Source organism: Ornithorhynchus anatinus, chromosome 16 (assembly GCF_004115215.2).
Source record: "Ornithorhynchus anatinus isolate Pmale09 chromosome 16, mOrnAna1.pri.v4, whole genome shotgun sequence".
NCBI classification, from domain to species: domain Eukaryota; kingdom Metazoa; phylum Chordata; class Mammalia; order Monotremata; family Ornithorhynchidae; genus Ornithorhynchus; species Ornithorhynchus anatinus.
In genome coordinates, this window is record NC_041743.1 from 5,453,057 (window position 1) to 5,475,695 (window position 22,639).

Sequence of the window (22,639 nt, forward strand, 5' to 3'; positions counted from 1 at the left end):
GGATAATAATCAGTCACTAACTGGGCTGACTAAGCTGTCCCAGTATCAAAACTTTCCAATTTGAATGGTAGATGCAAACCTTAAAATAATCCCATCACCAGTGGGCAGAATCAATCAGTGGTATTTATTGAGTGTTTTCTGTTCGCAGGTGTCACTGTACAAAGCAGCATGGTCTAGTAGATAGAGCATGGACCTCACAGTCTCAGGACTTAGGTTTTATTCCCAACTCTGCCACTTGTCGACTGTGTGACCTTGGGCAAGTTCCTTCACTTCCCTGTGCCTCAGTTACCTCCTCTATAAAATGGGTCTTAAGACTGTGTGGCCCCTAGGTACATGGACTGAGTCCAACCTGATTACCTTCATTCATTCAATAGTATTTATTGAGTGCTTACTAGGGGCAGAGCACTGTACTAAGCGCTAGATTGGATCTATCCCAGTGCTTAGTACAGTAAGGCACATAGTAAGCACTTAACAAATACCCTTAAAAGAAAAGCACCTGGGATAGTTACAGTACGATAGTTGTAGCCATGATCCCTGCCCACAGGAAACTAACAGTCTACAGGGGAAGACAGATATTAAAATTAATTACAGGTAGGGGAAATGGTAGAGTATAAAGGCATGTATATTAGTACTGTGGGGCTGAAGGCAGAATGTTCATTTTTTAGAGTACTGAACATGCTTTCTAATTTCCAGTTTACAAGCTTCACTCACCAGCCCAACTTTACATCTCTGCCTGATAAATGGGTATTTTGATACAGATAACGATTTGTTATTGTCAAAATCAGGAACTACCAGTAGCAACTCCCAATTAGCCAGAAAATTTATAGTGGGATCCTTTTGCCAGTGTGCCGTCATTCCTATATTGTGGAGCTACTGATAGAGTGATTGTATAATAAAATATTTTGGATTAGCAGAAACTAGCCCAACTCAGTGCCAAGATGTTTGATAAATATTTGTTGAAGATGATAATTATGACTACATGTAGTTGTCTATTCATGTAGCAGGCCAACGGACTGGACTTAAGCTTAGCCTACTTAGCCCACCAGCATTCAAACCCCTTCTTTATTCTCAGCTCGCCCAGCGCGCTTCAGACAGAACTTAAAGCAACAACTCCCTAACCCCCAATGGCCAATTCAGCTCAGCCTTAATAGCATTTCCATCAGTGGAGGCAATGTCGTTGATCTAAACATTCACTACTGCCAGCTCGGTAATATTAAAAAAAAATTGCAACTTCAATTAGAAATTCAGTTTCACCACTCTGCTGCCATTAGGCTGCTTCTACACCAGACAATTGAGAAATGATTGTACTAAACAATAAAGAAATAAAATCAAGCAGTTGGACATTTTATAGATTTAAAGAATAGTGCCTCTACCCTGTCATGACATCATCGTTGCCATCATAAATAAAAAACATCTGACCTACAGTGTGAAAGTCAGTCATTCCATAATGTGCAAAAGTACTTGGTTAAACCCCTGAAAGGTATTTTTGTAGATCAAAAGCTGCACCGTTGAGGAACGGCAGTAAACTTCTTCTGTTCCAAGGTATTTTCAACAGCGTTAGACACCTCTGCATAAGTATTATTCTCCACAGGAGTCTCTTGTTCCTGGTAAGGCACAAAGTACAGACTTTTATTGCCTTATCGCCACGCTAGCCTATTCTGCGGGATGGAATCTGGTTCCTTTACTCTTCGGTAATCCCAGACGAACCAGTAATGTTAGCCCACAACCAAATCTTTGGCATTTTAATGTCCAATTGTCAAATGATTGATAACTCAAATGAACCCTGAGGATTAACGTCTTAATTTAACGTAGCCAGTAATAGTGGTAATGTCATGGTCCGTGGAGCAAGCATTTTCCTGAAGTCACTGATCTGCTCTGACTTGCAGAAATACCCTCTCTGTCGAGTATTGCCGTTTCACTGTCCAGTGTATCTGAGAGCCCCTCAAGATTTCTCTCTGTGTTGTTTTTCCCCCAGCATATGTCCATCCAAAGCTTTAGAACCAGATGCCAAATTTCTAAATTGACCCCAAAGTCCACCCTGTTCTCCTCCTACCCCTCAGTTGCTCATATTTTGGTAACAGTATTGCTAGAGATTCTTTTAGGGCCCTATGAAAGTGAACTCCAAAGCTGTTCCATGCCCTCCTCTCCTTTCCCCTCTCCCACTCCCTCCCTTCCCCCACCTACAGGATTTATCCTTGTGGAAAGGCTGCCCTAGTAGTAATGAATCACTGTTTTTATTTTTTCAAAACCATATGTGAGTTGAATTAGTTGATTTAAATCACACTCTAGCAGTTTCGGTTTGAAAGGGCCTATCCATTTACCAGCTGACGACTGCCGCTTGCTATGTCTCTATCCAGATTCCCAACTTTAAAAACGACTAGATCTTTTGAGGCCAATCTTTCCAGACCCTATTTCTCAAATGTGGGCCCGTGTTTATTTTGGCCACATCCCCCCTCTATAGTCTACTGCCTTCTTGCCAGCCCTTGGCAAAACTAATAATTTTTTAAAAATAAAGGAACTGTACAGATGTTCGCTGTAACTTCTTCTACTTACCCTACCTCCCCAGAACCACCCACTCCTTTCCTCTGTTCCCCACTCTTCCATTTTTTTTCTCCTTCTCAGAAACCCAAGATGTAATGTTTGTTTAAAAATCCATTGGCTGGTGAAACTTTCCACTCCCTGGCATGTCGGAGGAGGAGGGGTCGTCATTAAAGGGCACGCAGACATGTTAAGTGGGTTCCTTCGCATGCTAATAGTTTGCTTATTACCAGTTCACCGGGGGGAAAGAAAACTAATCTTTCTGGCTGCATTCCCATACACAAGATGTTCTGAGTGGAAAGAAAGAAAGAAAAAAAATCCCTATAATCATTTTCCACTGCTACGCATTTACAATTTCATTTAGCTTCAGCAATCCTCTGGCTCGCCTATGCAATTCTGGAAGCCTTTTCATTTTGATAGTGAATATGTTAAGTTTTCTTATTTTGTTTATACCTTAACCTGACAGATTTTGCAGCCTTGCAGTGAATTGATGGTGTTAACCTATTTCTTTGTGTTCTGTTTTTGTTTCTCTTTTTTCCTACGGCTTCATCCAAAGGGGAACAACAAAGTAAGTTATTTGTCCTGTGAAACTTCACTCCCCCATTCCTTGGTCTCTGCCCTCGTTCCCCTGTTCCCTTCCCCCACTCCCATCCCTACTTCTTTCTATGGCTACCTTGCCAGGGTTGGGTCATTCATTCAGTCAATCAGCCAATCGATGGTATTTATCGAGCACTTTCTGTGGGCAGAACACTATCCTGAGCACATTCGACGGGGCAGACATTCCTGGGCAAGTTCAAATGATTGCTGTCGCTTACAGTAGTGAAGATGTTAGCAACTTTAATGAAATAAAACTGAGTCCGTGGCACCATAGTGGCCCTTGGTTTCAGCTATTAATAGATAAACGTTTGGTATTATCTGATGCCGGTTTATTTGGCGTTCAGAGAAGCTGATATTATGAGGGACTAAAGTGACCCTGAGAGCAGACTTTAAGGCGATCTGATAATAAGGACTTTTTTGTGGAAAGGTTACTACAATCTGATGAAACTCATTACAGCTGGTGTTTTAGTCCAAATATCGAAGTTCTCATGTTAACGGATAGGAACATATATATATATATATGTGTGTGTGTATATATATATATATTCATTTATATATGCATATATATAAAACCCACCAGACCTGGAGTCTTAAATAACAGGATTGCTGGTGTTGTTGGCTAGGCTGAAGTAGATCAGTGCACTAGCTTTGAAGGTGCCTTAAAATGGATGGAGGAGGGTGGGGTCAACGTTTGACTTGGCTTCTGCACCCTTGATCTATTCCAGCTGGATAGCACTCCAAGGATGTGGGGAATGGAGGAGGAGGAGTAGAATTAGAATGTGTATGATAGGTTTTGAGAAACTAGGCAACACATACAAACGTTAAGAATGTTTTCGTGTTGTTATAAACTACCAGTTTAGGAGTTCGCAGGCTAATTGTTTTTTTTTGCAGGTTTTTGTCCTAGTAGTCATCCATAAAATGAAAACTGCATCTCATACATTTTGATACTAGCCATGGTTCTATTCTGGAGTGTGGGAAGATACTCTTTGGTTCAGTATGATGACCTGCTTTCTTGGTTTTCTATCAGCTCTGGTTATTACTCTTTTGGAAGGACAGAACCTATAACAGATTCCAAACTCTTAAGTTAGAAGCTAGGAACTGCAGTTCACCAAAAAGCCTTAAACATCACCACTATGTCTTCAGGAATACAAGTCACCAGGTGGCCCGCCGGGGTCCAGGTCGACGAGGAGGCCCGCCGGGGTGCAGGTCGACCTGGCGGACTGATTTTCTACACGCTTTGTTTTCACTTAATCAGTGGATGAGGGGTTTAATTGTCAGTCTGTGGTGTGGGGGGCAGTGAAAATTGGGGAACGGGGGGGTTCATAGTAGGGGAGGAGGGCGGCACAGCTTCACCGTAGTCGGGGGCGCCCAATCCACGGCTTTGCCACTTGTCAGCTGTGTGACTGTGGGCACGTCACTTCACTTCTCTGTGCTTCAGTTACCTCATCTGTAAAATGGGGATTAAGACTGTGAGCCTCACATGGGACAACTTGGTTACCTTGTATCTACCCCAGCGCTTAAAACAGTGCTCTGCACATAGTAAGCGCTTAACAGATACCAACATTATTATTTAACCCTTCCCATGTGGATCTCTTTTGAGCCCACGAGAATTCCCAGCACCATTTTCTGTCCTCCTTGGAGCTAGCAAAGCCTCGATAACAAAGTATGAATTTAAACTCCTCTGGCCTGTTACTGACTTGATGCATAGCTCTGGGAAAAAAATCACTTGCCCATTCCCAATCTAGATGTCTTTTTCTTGGGGAAAAAAATGAGACTGTTAAAAAGGGAGTATGAAAAATTAATATGTGTGAAAGAGTTGCAAGCAGACAGAGGTTGACTATTACTTATATATGTTATGAAGAGAATGTGTGGCACCCCATCAAAACTAGACTCAAAAATATCCCCAACGTATTCTTAATGATCAAACTTTGATTTACTTAATCTTAAACTTAATCTGCATAGAGTCCAGAAGCCCTCAGGTCTACTAGCCCACAAAATTTATCACGTGGATAGAATCCTAGAGATAGGATTGTAATCCAGAATTAATGGTTACCTATTCTGTCCTTAAAGATCTCTGACCATGTAGATGCCACAGACTACCTCGGTAATCCACTCAGTGTTTATAGAGGTAACGAATCCTCGAACTCCGCCCTCTTGCATCCACTTCCTCTCCTCTCCCATTTTCAGCTAATTCTACTCTTAGAAGGTCAGAGATCATGAGTTCTAATCCCTGCTCCGCCACTTGTCTGCTATGTGACCTTGGGCAAGTCACTTCGTTTTTCTGTGCCTCAGTTAACTGATCTGTAAAATGGGGATTGAGACTGTGAGCCCCACGTCAAACAGGAACTGGGTCCAACCTGATTTGCTTGTATCCACCCCAGTGCTTAGTACAGAACCTGACACATAGTAAGCACTTAACGAATACTATTATTATGATTATATCTAAGTCAGGAAGGTAAAAGACAGACACACCGAGGTCCTGAAGCGCAAACAGATCCTCGTGGATATCTACCCTATCCAGTGAATTAATTTGAGACACACCCTAATTCATTTTATGTCCTCGGCACATGGACTGATTTACATAGCTGCTTGATTTTGTAGAATTTTCTGAAACAGAATCAGTGTTTAATCAGTTTCCTGGTGGGTACAGTGAAAACTAATGCGGAGAATGTTTAGGAATGAACACGGCTTTGTGATATGGTGGGCAATATTTGCCTCAGGCAGCTAATTCTTAATCTTCATAGCAAAAGTCAATCATCACTGATAACATGCTGTAAACCTCATGAAGTCAGTGCCTCTTCGTATAGGGTGGTCCATTTGAAGTGGGTCTCATCAAATGCAAGGAGTTAAATAGGACCTGCTTTAGATGGGCCAGCTTGCACAGGATAAACAAGCTGGAACTCATCAAACTTACTCAAGTTCTATACATAAAGAATGAAAAACAAATGTGGTAAATCTTCTGCTGCTTAATTTTGTGGAATCTTGTATAATAGAATAAATGTAGAAATGGTTTGCATTGAGAAATCTTCATCTTTGTAATGCACTAAATATGTGCCTTAATATGACTGCAACTGCCAATGATTTGTGTAAGGAATATTGGTGAAGTAGGGAAGTAAGAAGTGAACTGTATATGTTCTTCTTAACAACTCTGGGGTCGCTGGGTGGAGGGTTGGATAAATTCATGGCCATACTGGGCTGCTAGGGGGAAAATCAGAAATAGAGAAGCAAATGTTTAGGGATGTTGGTTGCTTTAATCATAACAATTAGGATTAGAATGGAGGTCAACCATCCTACTGTAAGTCCAGATATCCTGTCACCACTGTTAGAGACAAAATACCAGGCTGGGTAGACCATTTTGATGTACAGTGCTCTGCACACAGTAAGCGCTCAATAAATGCGACTGAATGAATGAATGTAGACTGTGAGCCCTATGTAGGACAGGGACTGTGCCTGAACTGATTAACTTGTATGTTTCCCAGCGCTCAGAACAGTGTTTGACACACAGCAAGTGTTTAACAAATACTGTTTTTGTCATCATCATCATCATTATTATTATTATTTCCGGCATTGATATTGCACAGACATATAGATCCCAAGCTTAATAAGAGGCCCAATGCCATCCGGAGGCCCAGAACAGGAAGATGAAATGGATGAAAGGGCACCAGCAGTTAAGTATGTAAAGTGCAAGCTATTCATTTGAGCATCGTCACTCAGGAAGAAGATCCAATGCCCTTAGGAACAGGCAGATGTCATGGGAGATGTCGTGTCAGATGTGATGTGAAAGCCAGAAGAGAAAATAGTAAAAGGGAACAAAACAATCGATTAAAAAAAAACCCCAAAAATCTTTCGTCATGTTTTCTGGATTGAGAAGTATTTGGGGACTAATTTTGAAAGACTCAATGAGGACCAAGCTCTTGGAAAAGAATCTTATTGGGTTTAAGTAATAATATTAATCATTGTGCTCTTTGTTAAACACTATGTGCCAAGCAGCAGACTGAACAATGAGCTACCTAAAAGATGATCAGGTCAGGCACAGTTCCTTCCCACATGGGGCTCACAGTCTAAGGGGAAGGGAGACCAGGGATTTAATCCCCATTTTACAGATGAGGAAATTGAGGCACAGAGAAGCTAAGTGATTTACCTAAGGTCACGCAGCAGTTAAGTGGCAGAACAGGATTGCATATCAGCTTCTCTGATATCCAGGCCCATGCTGTCTTTCCACTAGGCCAGCGTAGATTTCGTAGGCCCCAAAGACTGCAGTCCGTTTTCTTCTTAGGAGGATTTTTCCCCTTTGCTCTTTGTAAATCAGAGTTTTCTTTTGTGAAGAGCAGATCACAATTGCTAGGGAAAATATTTTATTCCTGCCAGACCTATTACTTATTTTTTCCCCCTTGAAAATGTTCCTCTGCTGGCATCACAACATACTTAATTGCTTAGGTTAGGGCCTCTCTCCTCCAAAGATGAATGTCACTGCACCACAGATTCCAACTCGGCTGCTTCATTAGGAAGACCAGACATCCTGGTTTGCCGGAGTCCGGTTCAGGAATGTTAACGTATGTGTGCAGCGGGGATGGTTTGTTTTTTCTTCTCTTATAGGCGCTCCATCGTCATTTGTTCCAAGTCGAGCTGTTGGCTTGACTGGTGTTCAGTTAGAGTACCATTTTCAAAAATCAGATCTCTTTCAGGAAAAAGACATCCCCTCTTTTTGTCCAGTTTTCCCCAGAATGAGGTTTCATTTTTTTTTTCTGTTTTTCTGATAACCTCCACAGAAACCAAATTCTGCCCTTCATTCCTTCTGTGTTCAATGATTTCTCTCCAAATAAGACAAGGCTCCCAGAATATATATGGATAATATATGCTCCCCCAAACTTCCTTTGTCCATTTTCTTGGGATCATATATTAGTTATTAAACTAGGTAAATTAAAGAATCTTTTAAATATGGTTAGAAAAAGCCAAGTTATGAGGGAATGAAATATTGCATGAAAAATGGTCAAATACAGATTGCTATTTGGGGCTTTTTCATTGTTGCATTGGGGACTAACTTTTAAAGACTCAATGAGGGCCAAGCTCTTGGAATAGAATCTTAGTTGGCTTAAATAATATTAATCATTTTGCTCTTTATTAAACACTATGTGCCAAGCAGCAGACTAAACACTGGGCTAGCTACAAGATGATCAGGTCAGACACAGTTTCTTCCCACTTAGGGCTCCCCATTTTACAGATGAAGAAATTGAGGCACAGAGAAGCTAAGTGATATGCCTACGGCCACACAGCAGTGAAGCGGCAGTAGATGAAAGAGGACCAAATTTGGAAAAGAATGCTTCAAATGTTAATAAGTGAAAAAGCAGACTGATTATGCCTCCTCCCCTTGTGGATTTTTTCAGAAAGCTCTCAAAGATTAATTTACAATCGTTTTTACAAACCTTGGTCTTTTCAAACTGAAGGACAGTTATGTTTTTTTCAGCAGAGCCACAGACCTGACTGTAGAGTGGAGAGAGGAAGGATGAACGGGTGAGAAAAGGGACAGGAGCGCTCCAGGGCCCGGAAAGTAAAGGAAAAGCAGGCTTGGTTCCAAGTCCTTGCTCACTCTCTGAGCTAGGTCAGAACCAATTTTTCAAATCGAAATTGTCATCTCATTTGTCAAAAGGCTTTGACATTTCAAAAGAAAAAAGAGACAGGCAAGAAAACTTATTTTTTTTTCAATGCACAGCTCCTCTACTCATAGAACTTGAAGGCTAGATATTCTGCCAGGTTTCAACCATGTAGAGGAACCAAACCTTCTATTAAATAAATAGACAATTCAGAAGATTAAACTCCTCCCTTATTGCATGTGTAGCAATGATAAGCAAAAGGACAAGCAGAATCACTTCAATATTTACCGCATTCAAGCAAACCGCCATTCTGGTCTGTGGATGTTAATCTATTGGAGCTAGAGTTCACAAGTTCCAGATCATTTGGGCATAAGCAGTAAATTTTTCTTATTTCCTTGTCATGGTGTCTTCAAACGCTGCCCCCTGCCCCTATTTTCTTAAACGGTTACAATTGCCTGAATTGTATTCCATGTGATGCAGGCAGAGCCCATCTGCTTTAGTGAGTTTGTGCACAAGAATTGCATTCTCCAGTAAGGATCTCATTAAAGTTAAAAGAGAAGATGAAAACTCACCATCCTCAAAAGTGTCATTTCCATGAGGCTATAAAAATGATTTGTCTATTTCAGTCATCTCAGCACTGTTGAGCCTTTGGTCCCCTTTTAGTGACGGCCACTTTTATGGAGCATTATTTGTTCCCATTATTACATCTCCAATTTAAAACTCAGCAAGACTGAGAGAGATTCAGTAAGAAATTCAAGGGAGGGGGAGGAGAGTTGCATCGTGACAAAAAATGTCTCAATACTGCAGAATAGCCAGAGGTTCATCCTGGTGTGGTTTGTTTCTAAGCTGTTCACAGGCCACGGTTAGGGAGCGGGAAGCGGCAGGGGGCGAAACCCAATCCACTGCTCCTCTCCTTCGTCCCACATTAGATTGAGGGAATTCTGAAAGGCACTTGAGGCTTGTTGGCATTTCTGTTTTCTTTCATGTTGCTTGAAACAGGAGCAACGATCAGAGTTAGAACTGATAAATCCATGTAGGCACTTTCACTGGTGTTAAAGAGTGGAAACAGAATTGCAAGAATGTCATGTATTCTATACAGCGAGCACTTTTTGTCCTGGAAGATCCCGCACTTAACAAACTACTTGAATTGCCTGCTGCTTGACAACTGAATAACTGTGCTGTTCCATTTCGTCATATAACTGTCTAGGAAAGTATCCCAGATAATTAGGGGGAGCCAATGTGCCATTGTTATTTCTGACCATTTTGTGTCTTTGAGGTTAAGAGTTTAAACTAAGAAATGTCCTCCAAAAGAATTGAAGTGTGATTTAATTCCTGATTTAAAAAAAAAAAATCCAGATTTTTTTCTTTTGACCTCACTTAGATGGGATCGTTTACTAATCAACTGTGACAAGAAATAAGTTTCCTACAGTAAACTTCGTAATGACTTCTTAGTACCGCTATAATGGCGTGATTTGGTAGGAGTCTGGAGCTTCTTTGTTTTTTAATCTAGAAGTGGCGGTGAAAATAGGGGTTAGGTACACAGAGCTCAGTTCCAGGAACTCACAGGCTCACCATCATGCATATTTTTTGCATAAATAAATGATTTAACAGATGTATAGTCATGGACCTTCCTGGAAATAACTTTCATTTCCAGCATTGTGCAGAAGCATCTTTCATGCTCTTCCGTCTTGCCTTTTCCCTTTGCTGCGATCTCAGCCGAAAAACGCAATACACCTCCTTGAGCCCACGGTTTTAAAATTAGATTCCCTGCTTTCCCTGAAAGGTTCCCACCCAGCTCTGTAACCTATCTCGTGTTTCCAGTTCCATCCTTCTGATTCCTATTTTCTCATTTTCTTGCCACTCTTAGCCCCCTCTACTTCATTTTTGAATTTGAGAGATCTTGTGGTCTGAATACAGTCATCAAATTTTCATTCTAGCCCTGCTGTTTTCCTTCATTGGGACCATAGGCAAATCACTTAAATTTCTGGGCGATTCAGTTGCCCTTGCCTTAATATTATTAATAATAACAATAATAATAATTTTAGTATTGGTTAAATGCGTGTTACATGCCAAGCACTGTATTAAGTTCTGAGTAGATACAAGATAATCGGTTCAGACACACACAGTCCCTGTCCCACATAGGGCTCAGAGTTTAAATTGGAAGCAGACAGCCCTACTGGAAAGTATGCTGCGATGAAAGGACAAGGAAACTCAGGATCAAAAGTGGAAGCTAACAGGGGTTCTCTGAAAACGCAGTCTTTTTCATGTAAAGTAGGTAGGCTCTACAGCTACAGTCTTGGTACGGTCCATGTACCGAAATGACAAGTAGTTTCACACCAGTTTAACCAACTGTTCTGTTTGTTCATCTTTTTCATCTCCATTGAGAGACTCCCATCCTTTTCTTTCCTCCATTTCCTTTCTCTTAGCTCCTCTGGCTAATGATCTTTCATTTAGAGCGCCAAGAGAAGCACTGATGCTCTCAGGGATATGGGAAGCAGAATGACTTAGTGGATAGAGCATGGGTCTGGGAGTCAGAAGGTATTGGTTTTAATCCCAGCTCTCCTACTTGTCTGCTGTGTGACCTTGGCCAAGCCACTTCACTTCTCTGGGCCTCAGTTACCTCATCTATAAAATGGGGATTGAGACTATGAGCCCCATGTGGGACAGGGACTGTGTCCAACCCGCTTTATTTGTATCCACCCAGCACTTAGTATGCCTGGCACATAGTAAACACTTAACAAATACCACAGTTATGATGATGATGATGATATGGCCCAAACAAAAGCTGCCCTTCCGTGATTACTGAAGAGAGTGATCTACTACCTTTAATACTTTTCCTGCTATTCGGACACCATCATCTCTCAGCATCTCTTATAGGAATGGGGCATTTAACCCCTGTTGAGGTAGACTGGTCTCCTCCTGGCCACTTTGTCCATTGGACTAAAGGGACAGCCACCTTGGGCCTACTATCCTTGGTGGACCCTTTGCCTATCACAGGAAGTGCTGATGGTAACCTCCCGCCCCCAACATACACACACACACTCCCCCGCAATTCTCCTCCCCCTTCCCTCCAGCCCCAGCCACCTAAAAATCACCACAGTGTTGGGGAAAGGAATGGTCATGCAGAAATAGGAACATACAACGACTCCAGGAAGGGAAAGGAGGAGGGTGCTTATGTCCGATGTCCAGCTTTCACTGTCTGGGGCCCACCATAGTCTTAATTTTGTCCTTTCCTCCCCACTACAGGAAGTAGTATATCCCCACCACCAGACAGTTGAAGCCAAATGCCACTCAGACTTACCTTTCTTAACATCTCTTCTCTGAATGATAAATATCTTCCAACTCTTGACCTCTTTATCACTCTGTAAATGCAGTCTGCTTTACCACAAAAGGTCAGGGACGCAAGTGTTACGTTTCCCAAGAACTTTGTTGCAGTTGGTTTCTTTCAGTTTCCACTCTGGAATTCAGCTCTTGGGAAGCACTGATTTGATCACTCTCATCGAGTTCTTTAGTGCAGGAAAGGGAAGAATGTAAGGATTGGGGAATGAGGAGGGAAAGGAGTAGGTGGAAAGATGAATTCCAAGGTGCATCGTTAGGGAGTGCATTGATAAAGCTGAAAGATAATAATAAAAATAATAATGGTAATCGTTAAGTGCTACTATGTGCCAAGCACTGTTCTAAGCACTGGGGTAGCTACAAGGTTTTCAGGTTGTCCCACGTGGGGCTCTCAGTGTTAGCCCCCATTTTACAGATGAGGTAACTGAGGCACAGAGAAGTTGTGACTTGCCCAAGGTCACACAACTGGCACGTGGCAGAACCAGGATTCAAACCCATGATCTCTGACTCCCAAGCCCATGCTCTTTCCATTAAGCCACGCTGCTTCTCAGCACGAAGGCTGAGTTTAGGAGTCTGTACAGTAGAGTAAAGAATGAGAAATGAGAAGTCCAGGTAGATTTGGAGGAGGAGGAGGAAAAGGCGAATGAATAAGAGAAAGATTGATTGGGGAAATGGCAGAGAGATCGGGGCCCCTAATGTGTTCTTCCTGTTAAGTCTAGAATAGAGGGAGCAGAGGTGAACAGGGAGAGCATACGCAAGAAGAAGTCAGAGAGAAAAGAAGAAACATAAGGTAAAAGAATGAAAATAAATGCTCTAGTCAGGAAAACCCAAGTTAACAGAGCAAAAGGAAAAAATACCAGGGGTGGGGGTGAAGGAAAGAAGTGCTCAAGGCAGAGAAATATGAAACTTAAGGGAATTAAAATATCCAGAGGGGGGGAAATCATAATAAAAAAGAAATGAGCAGGATGTTGTTAAGAAACCAAACTGACAAAGATTTAAGAAAAGAAAATAAAGAAAAGGTGGTATCTGTGAAATGGAAACTAAAAACAGAAGTCATGACAAACACAAATGAGTTCGACACTGTGAATTTGATTCAGCTAATGACCAATTTGGACTGGGTGGCTAAATACATTTTCGTACATTGTAGAGGACGATATCCACGTTTTTAGCTGAATTTTTTTCTCCGTGATATATATCGCTGGATAATATTAAAAGATCCCCATCTCCTGCCGATTCTCTCTTACCTGTGGCATTCAGTCTTCCCTCTGTTCCAAATTCAAATATCCCAAAGCCTCCCCCTGTTCCTGGGCTAATCCATCTTTCTTCAATTTCAGCTTTGAACCTGACTGCACCCCCACCATGTCCCATGCATTCCTTATGCAGAGCTGGGTCAGATTGGCCTGTTATTATACAGCCGAAGACTTATTGCCAGTTCCAGAGCTAAGGTTTCCACCAAGATTCCAATCTAGGCCTAGCGTTTGCCCCCTGATCTTCTACCGTATGTTTAAAAGTGAACTGAAACCCAAAGATGATTGCATTGAAAGTGAACGAATGGAGATAACATTTCTCAATTCTGATGTCAGTCAGTTCCTTTGCATCGGATCCATCTGTATGCTAGGCTGATCGGGTTAGAACAGCATTTAGAACAATGCTTGACACAGAGTAGCACTTAACAAATACCACCATTATTATTATTATCAGGAGGTGGAACGACGTGGTCGGGTCTGGAGAGCCTCCGTGTGAGTCCAAGGGCAGGGTCATCCTTGCTGATCCAGAGAGGGTGGGGGGATGACCTCTGCTAAACCTGCTCTGCCCCCCTGCCTTGGGTTGGGGTGGGTGGGGATGTGCACAGCATAAGCCATTGGTCTTGCCTGCCTGGCAGAAAGCTAGCTCTGATGCCAAGAAACTAACAGGCAGACATAAAGGTTAGCACCTTCTGGGATTTGAAGCCCCTGAACCTAGTGAAGGTATTTGGAGAACTTCCTAAGCCCCAAACAAGTCTGGGTATTCTTGAAGTCGCTCTAGTTCCCCTCTTTGTGGTTAGGAATCAACCACCATTCATTCAATCGTGTTTTTTGAGTGCTTACTGTGCGCAGAGCACTGTCCTTCGTGGAAAGAGCACAGGCTTGGGAGTCAGAGGATGTGGGTTCTAATTCTGGCTCCACCATTTGTCTGCTGTGTGATCTTAGGCAAGCCACTTTACTTCTCTGTGCCTCTTTTACCTCATCTGTAAAATGGGGATTAAGACTGTGAGCCACATGTGGGACAACCTGATTACCTGTATCTACCCCAGCGCTCAGAACAGTGCTTGGCACATAGTAAGCGCCTAACAAATACTATTATTAGTAGCAGTAGTAGTAAGTCTCCAAAAGAACGGCAGATGAGCCCCTTACCATGAAGAGTAGACCTCTGGACTCTGGAGAACTTCCCCTAGTTATCCAGAGAGTTCAGCCATTTCCCCTAAAACGTACAAACTGTTTCTTCCAAGACCACAAGGCCTGGTTATCCAAATAGACTCAGGATATCAGATGTTCTGGCCAGAAACGTAGTGAAACATAAATCAGAGCAGAGTTGAATGTAGTTTTATCCTTGCTTCTAGTCCTGTCCATAAGTAGTGACAGTGTGGCTGGGCAGAGACAGGAGTAAGGGAATAAGCCAGGCAAAGTGCGTGGGTGCCTAACATCAACTAAAACGTCAGAAGCTGGGAAGGAATCCTGGATGGGCCTTCAAGGGGGAGGAGGGGGAGGAGAGAGAAAGAAAGAAAGGAACTGAGACAGAGCCAGGGTGAGGGAGCGGGAGATGGGGTGTGAGAGAGATGGGGCACGGGAGTGAAAGGAGCATGAAAGAGAGAGAATGGGGTGAGGGAGAGTGAGTGAGATGGGGCAGGGGAAAATGAGATAAAGCATGAGAACGAGAGAGATGGGGAGCAAGGGACCAGGAAAGGGAGAGGAAGAGAGAAAGGGACAGGGAAAAGGATAGAGAGAGACTAACTCGAAATTGAACAACTTGAGGAGATCAAGCAGACCCACAGACGCTGCTGTGCCTGGGCCAGATCATCAGCCTTTAAAAAAAACCCGTAAACTACCAAATAGGAATAGAATTCCTTTGCCTGGGGCCTCTTTTTCTCTTGGAAACTATTAGAAATCAAATAGACAGGCCTCTAGCACGCTGTAGGATAGGAAAGGGCCATCTTTTGAGAAAAGAGTGAAAGATGTTAAGGATGGGTGAATAATAAGAAGAAATGATATTATGTTAATAAGAAAGACTTGGAAATGTGCTCCGCAACTAATGGAAAGGGCAAACCGTGTTTGGGGACAGCTACTGGGAAACAGGGTGGAGGAAAGGTATTGAAGATTGATGTAACATTAGCCCTCCCTTTCCAGAAATTACAGCTGTAGCAGAAAAGAAATCGCTGGCAAATTTAGAAGAAAATTTGTTTTGAGTGTGGCATAGCTTCAGTTCAAGCAGCTAATTATTCTTTATTTGGGATTTAATGGTTTTGCCCTTGATGTAATTAGTCATTAGGTTTATTAAACTACTTTTGAAAACAATGGCTTCAAAGAAGAAGATGGGGTGGGGCTTCAAGGGAGGGGAGGGGGAAAGGCCAAATTGATGCATTAAATGACAGAACAGTAAAGGCTACAGAGCCTGGTGCAACAGAACAGCAAGCTGGAAAGGCCTGGAGAGAGGGTAGGTTTCTCTCCACTCTGCTTAGCATGGCACTGTACCTTGTGGGAAGATGACATGAAGCCAATATAAAAATAGTTTGGATCTTATATTAATTTGGTAGGACCAGGTTTTAGTCATGCTGGTCTTACTAGGTCTAATTGAATCAACATTTCTTGGACACCTAATCATTAAGCCCATCTATAACTGAAAAGAATTCAACTGAAATAGATCACTGAAGTGAGGGAAACAAACAATATTACTAAGCTAAACTTAGTAAATTTAAGGTCAATTAAAGTATTACCAATTCCCTAGCAAATGAAACTGTTAGAGGCCCAAAGAATATTCATGTGTTTGTGTGTTGTATTCCACTTTAGTGACCTAAATATAACCGTGGGAATTTTTTTAATGAGTACTATTCCTTTTGACCTTTTGGAATGACAGCTTTGGCTTTTAATTGGGAAATTTTCATTTCATTATAAATATGGAACAAAATATCCTAGGCTTAGTAATTTTCACAGATAAAGGCAGCTTCTTCTACTATATGTTTAGTTAATCACATTGCACAGAATCCATCAGATTGACTTCAGGGCAGGGAAGAGTAAAGAAACAGCTTTCCTGGAAAATTCAAATTACACCTCTAGAGCACTGCCTATGCTATGATAAAAGCATTAGCGATCACCTAGCAGGAAGCAACCACACTTCAGGGAAATTATTGAAAATATCTAGCATTGTTAGTTTTGAGTGGGAGTATTAAATCCATTTCCCAAAGGACCTGGTTTACAATCCCGGCTCTGCCACTTACCCTCTGCCATTTACCTGCTCTGTGGCCTTAGGCAAGTCACTTCACTTCTCTGTGCCTCAGTTACCTCATCTGTAAAATGGGGATTAAGACTGTGAGCCCCATGTGGCATATGGACTATGTCCAACCTGATTAGTTTGTATCTACCCCAGCCCTTAGTACAGTGTCTGGCACATAGTAAGCGCTTAACAAATACCATAAAAAAGTGGGTTTAATATGGTTCATTATGATCAAAACTTTAAATCTGTACAAAAGGAAAATGTGCCATAGTGACACATTCATCTCAAATTCTAGCATTATGGCGCAGTGAATTGCGCATTAGTTGGTTCTTCAAATCTGCTATTATTTTTCAACCTCTGAACCTCAGTTGGCCCCTGTGATGATCATGGCAGCCCTTCAACTACTTGACTTTTATTCTACCCTCATATAGACCCAAAATTAATTTTGATTTTTTTCAGAGGATTAGGGAAGGTGTAGAAGCAGTGTGGTCTCGTGGAAAGAGCATGAGTCAGAAGACCTGGGTTCTAGTCCCAGTTTTGTCAGTGGCCTGCTCTGTGACCTTGGGAAAATCACTTCACCTCTCTGGGCCTCAGGGTCTTCATCCGTAATATAGGGATAAAGTAGTTTGTGAGCCTCGTGTGAGATTGGGACTGTGTCTGATCTAATAATCTTGCATTTACCACAGCACTTAGCACATAATAAGTGCCACAGTACTTAAGGAGCCGTTTTCAATTTTGTTAAATTCTCGGAATGCTTTCTGTCCTACATAAGATGGTACTAAACCAAAAGGAAGGAGAAACAAGTGTATTTGGTTTGGAGAGGGAAAGAGAGAGTCTTGGGAGAAGTTAGAGCCAGGACTAGAGAAGAGAGATAAGTGAAAGGGAAAATGGTCTGAGAACAAAAGAAATAGAAAGGGCCGTCATTTAGACAAGAAGTATTGGTAGGTGTCTGAGATGCAGATAGGTCACTAGAGTCAAAGAGGTGTGAAGGAAATCAACAACTCCCTTTTGGGGCAGGCATGAACCATTTCAGAAAATGGCAGTCCACTGTTTAAAAGTTAACGTGCCTCCAAAGAGGGCAGTTTCCTCCATTCTTTTCCCTCAAATCCGGCTCAGTGTGTACATAATGTCCACGTCATACGTTGGTGACATTAAACATGTGCAGAGCAACTTATACTTTGATAGTGATTTTCAGGGATTCACACTCACCCTAGAACTTTCCAACAATATGCAGTTGATTTAAACTTGTTCAGGCCCAGAGTTGGAACACAATTGACTCAAGATTTTTAAAAACGTTGAAGTACGAAATACACGCCGCCAACTAACGTGCTTAGATCTGATGTAATTCTCTTGCTATGTAGACAGCAGAGCCAAAGAGATGAATCCCAGAACAGTATAGAGACATCTGACCTGGCAGAACTGTTCCATTTTAGTGGCTTTGAGCTGCAGTGATATTTTTGCCTAGGATACTGGATGGCCACAGCGTTTTCATGTGATCTCCTGGCCCATTTCATCGTCTCTTCCACACATTCCATATGGCCCCTCTGCCCATACTTGCTACTCTTGCTATGCCTAGTTAAGCCCCGGCACTTGGAACAGTGCTTGGCACATAGTAAGTGCTTAACAAGTACCATAATTATTAATATTATTATTCATTCTACTTCAGCAACTTTCTTCGGCCTGTGTGGCATTAAATCTTAAACCCTGATGTGGGTGGGGCAACAGAGGAGTGGTTAACTGACTTGCTGCTGCCCAAATCCTTTCCTTGGGACGCCACATGGCACTGCTAACCCAGAGGTAAAACAAAGAGGGTCCCCCAAGTGTTCCAAGTGCTGAGCCTCTTATTCCACTACACTCTAATTCCCTCCAGACTGTAAGGTCGTTGTGGGCAGGGAACACGTCTACCCACTTTGCTATTTTGTACTCTCCCAAACACTCAGTTCAGTGTTCTGCACATAGTAAACCCTCAGTAAACTGAGGTTAGTGTGATTGATTGATTCCATTGTCCCTCAAAGCCTCTAAGGTTGGCCTAGGGAAGGGAGAGTTGGGGGGCTGAAGCAGCAGAGATGGGACTGTGACCAGGTCCTCAGATTTCCCAGGGTTCTGCTCCTAGATTGCTTCCACTTTGGCAGCCCTCAGAGTCCTAGAAGCAAGCCCCAAGCAAACAACAGATAAGTCCCAGAAATCCATACCTTTGGTTCAGGTCCCTGGGGTCTTAAAAAAAAATTACAAAATAATCTGAAACACCTGTATTTTCAAAGGGCTAGATTAATGATACCTGGGACCTAGGGCAAGGCCATTTAGGGAGAGTCTTGAAGAGACTCAGAGCAAGGGGAGGGGGAATGTTAGAAGTTTATAAGTTACACGTTCCCCTGCTTTCACTGTGCCCCTACTTTCCTACCTGGCTCTCAGGCAGAGATGCACTCTGAGCCGGTTAGAGTTGTGTAGAGTCAGTTAGCATTAGTTTCAAGCTAAGGAGGAGAGTAGTATCCTGGTGGAAGCAAATGGAGCTTGTGTGAGCCACCCAACCAAACCTAGACTAGTGCAATCAGTTGTATTGCGTGCTCACTGTGTGCAGAGAACTGTACTGAGCCCTTGGGGGAGTACAATATAAAAGAGTTGGTAGACACGTTCTCTGACCACAGCACAGTGAAGCAGCTACCCTCTAGGGCAGATTCAAGGTCCAGAGCCATTAAAGTAAAGAAGATTTATTCATTTAGTTGGCATAGGGAAAGTGACTGAGCTGGATACTAGTTAAGATTCTTCCAAAACGCTCAGGTTTTATTATGTGGCTGTTCAGTATAACTAGGAGTGTATTATATACAAAACCATCTTTTGTATTTGTCACATAAGAGTGCAAGTATGGCTTGAAAGGCCAATAATAATAATTAAGGTATTTGTTAAGTGTTTACTATGTGCCAAGCTCTGTTCTAATTACCTAAGCACAGGGTAATCAGGTGTCCCACGTAGGGCTCACACTTTTAATCCCCATTTTTTAGATGAGGTAACTGAGGTACAGAGAAGTTCAGTGACTTGCCCAAAGTCACATGTCAGATAAGTGGCAGAGCTGGGATTAGAACCCATGTCCTCTGACTCCCAAGCCCACGCTCTTTCCACTGCCACGCTACCAATATGAAACCCACAGTCCCAGCTACACTGCACACTGGAAAAGGCCATCCTCTGTTGTGTTGTCATGTTTAATGTTTGCAGCACCTGCCACTGTTTATTCATTCCACTCCTTGTCTCTCATTCTTTGCTAAGCTTTTGTTCAAAAAGAGCCATTCCTTTCCTGATAGCAGTGGACCAGTGCTGGTCAATCCTCAGTAATTAATTCCCACTTTTCTGCTGGGATGGAGCATTGTCTGAGGCTTTAGTTGACCATGTCCTGGAAACATTTCCTCTGCCCTCCTTGCTTTCAGTTCTCCAATTTCAGCTCCCTCTATGGCAAGTATGCAGTTATCCTGCTGTCACTCATTTTCCTCACATGTCCCACCTAGCGTAGCTGTGTTAATGCGAGCATAGCTTCGATGTTAAGAGACTGACTATATTCCAGAACTTCAGTGTTGGTAAGCTTGTCGGGCCATGTGACATGGAGTTTGACCCATAAATGATGCTGTTAGAACTTCTCAAAAAGCTGGATGTGGTTCCCATTTGAAGTCCAGGTCTCACAGCCGTAGAGAAGGTTATACAACACCACAGCTCTGTAGACCTTTAGTTTGGTCAGGAGCCTGACCACTATACTCTGTTTAACAGTCTCCCAAAGGATGTACTGGCCTCCTGGATTCAGTTTTCTGCTTCCTTGTCTATCACTGCGTCATCGTTCAGTATGTTTTCTAGGTAAAATAATTCTGTGATAGTGTTTAGGTCTGGGATGTCAATATAAATTTTTGGCTCTATGCATGGTTTCCGTGATGGATGCTGACGCATCACCTTGGTTTCCTGTAGACTTATCGCCAGCCCATAGCAACTCACTGATTAGGTGAATCGTTTCACTTAACTATGAGTACTTGAAGGTTAGATTCTCTGGAGTTGCGAGTCCAGCCTGATTAAGGTATTTGTTTCTGTACACATAAACCTCATGCAAAACTAGCTTAAGAAATAGCTAAATGCATAGCACTGGAGAAGTAACTTGTGACTGGAATGGTGATTTCAAGGCCTGGTGTTTTTCTCCTCCTAACAAGAAGGAGAAGGCAAAACATCCCATTACTCTGTGATCCAGTTATTTTATCTTTGAAATGGGGGTGGTAATATGACTTTTGCCCACAGGTGAATCATGAGACTAAAATAGGATCTCTAAAGCATCCTGGACACCCATGGTAGAAAAGCTTGTGTTCGGGTGGTGCTGGCTGTTGAATTGAGTCAGAATTCAAAATCTTGGTAATCTAAACTGTCTCATGCCCAGTATCACAATGCACCAAAGTTAGAAGTATCTTCTGAGTATCAACATTTGGATTAAATTGTAGTCCTGGAGGGGCTCTTTTAATTTGGGTAGGAATAGCAGATATACATGGGTTTTTAGCCTAGTGAATATTTTGCTTACTACCAAGTTCTTCATTACATTGTTTTAAAAATCACCATTATCATCAATATTGAGCGTTCACTGTGAAAAGACTGATATACTATCTGATTGAGAAAAAACAGTAAATGTAAAGATGGGTTCCTTGTCTTTGAAGAGCTTAAAAATCTAATGAACCATAGAGAGAACTGGAAGTATATGAATTTTGTATGAATTGAATGACACAAATAGTCCCTTTAAAATACCTAGTGCAATTAGTGCCATGTATCCAGTGGGCAATCAATTTCTTGGCAAATAGTCATTAGTATAGCTCTTCAGTCATTATCCCTCATTTAGAAAATAATGATGATAACTTGCCTGAAATTTGTGAAAATGTGAAAAAGCCACATTAGAGCGATTCAAATTATTATATTTGCAACATAAGTAGATCTGTCCCCCCCAAGATTACTACAGAATGCCAAGTACATGAGCCCTGTGTAGAACAGGGACTGTGTTTGATCTGTTCTATGCTGTTGAAGTCAAAGTCTGGTTACTTGAGGAGTTTTGCACTGAATGTAACAAATATCGTTTAGTTTAGGAACCTGATGTGAAAGTCAATCTGGAAATTAGAATCAATAGGAAATTAAAGGCTACATAAAGTAGTATTGTGGGAAATTACTAAAAGATTAACTTTCTAATATTACTCTTTTAAGTAGATGTCATTTGTCTAAGGAGAACATTCACACCCTAATCTAATCTGTGCTTTTCTTATTTTTGTGCATTTATCAAATTTGACTGTAATGGTGTTTGACACTTAGTTTTCCGAAAGAGGGAGGGAAATAATTAACAGTATAAACCTTGACAAATTTTGGAGCGGAGTTGAAGTAACCTCTAATTGATGGTGAATTATTTTGTTTCACATTAGGATGGAGAACTGTCAACATAAAAACTTGTATTATATTAAATTATCCTTTTGGAGGAAATGTTCCCCATAATTTGAGGCACTTTTTTTATGGTATTTGTTAAGCACTTACTATGTGCCAGGCACTGTTTTAAATGCTGGGATAGGTACAAAGTATTTAGGTTGAACACACTCCATGTCTCACACGGGGCTCACAGTCTTAATCCTCATTTTACAGATGAGAGAATTGAGGCACAGAGAAATTAAGTGATTTACCCAAGGTCACATAGCAGACAAGCGGCAGAGCCAGGATTAGAGCCCAAGTCCTTCTGATTCCCAGACCCATGCTCTAACCATTAGACCATGCTGCTTTTTCATATATCTTTTCTGTGCTATTGTTCATCTCCATCTCACCATCTTGTTAAAGATTACTTTTATTTTTGCCACAGTTTAACCCAAACCACTTGTCTCCTTTGAGGTCCTTCATCCTATTGAATATGTGCATAGCATATCTATGGCCTGAGCTCCAGGAACCTAGTATTATATTCACTATTAAGTTTTTCTTGTCAGCAACTTGGTAGGAGTGGCCTTTCCCATTTTACAGAGGAGAAATCAGACGTACAGAGAGATTAAATGACTCACCTGACTCCCTAAGGGAGCCAGTAGCTAAGAAAGCATTAGTGTTCATGAGCTATGTACTTTCTTAGATGTCGG

General features: G+C 41.9%; 1 protein-coding gene across 7 annotated transcripts in view; it reads left to right on the forward strand.

Moving 5' to 3' along the window:
- DNM3 (dynamin 3) overlaps window positions 1–22,639 on the forward strand; it is a 328,780-nt gene that overhangs the window by 245,810 nt on the left and 60,331 nt on the right. For 5 of the 7 annotated variants that reach the window (XM_029081396.2, XM_029081391.2, XM_029081392.2 and 2 more), the window contains one exon: window positions 3,095–3,106. The exons of the other annotated variants lie outside the window; for them this stretch is intronic. In XM_029081396.2, coding sequence (XP_028937229.1) covers window positions 3,095–3,106 — 12 coding nt within the window. The remainder of the gene's footprint in view (window positions 1–3,094; window positions 3,107–22,639) is intronic. 7 annotated transcript variants of the gene reach the window in all.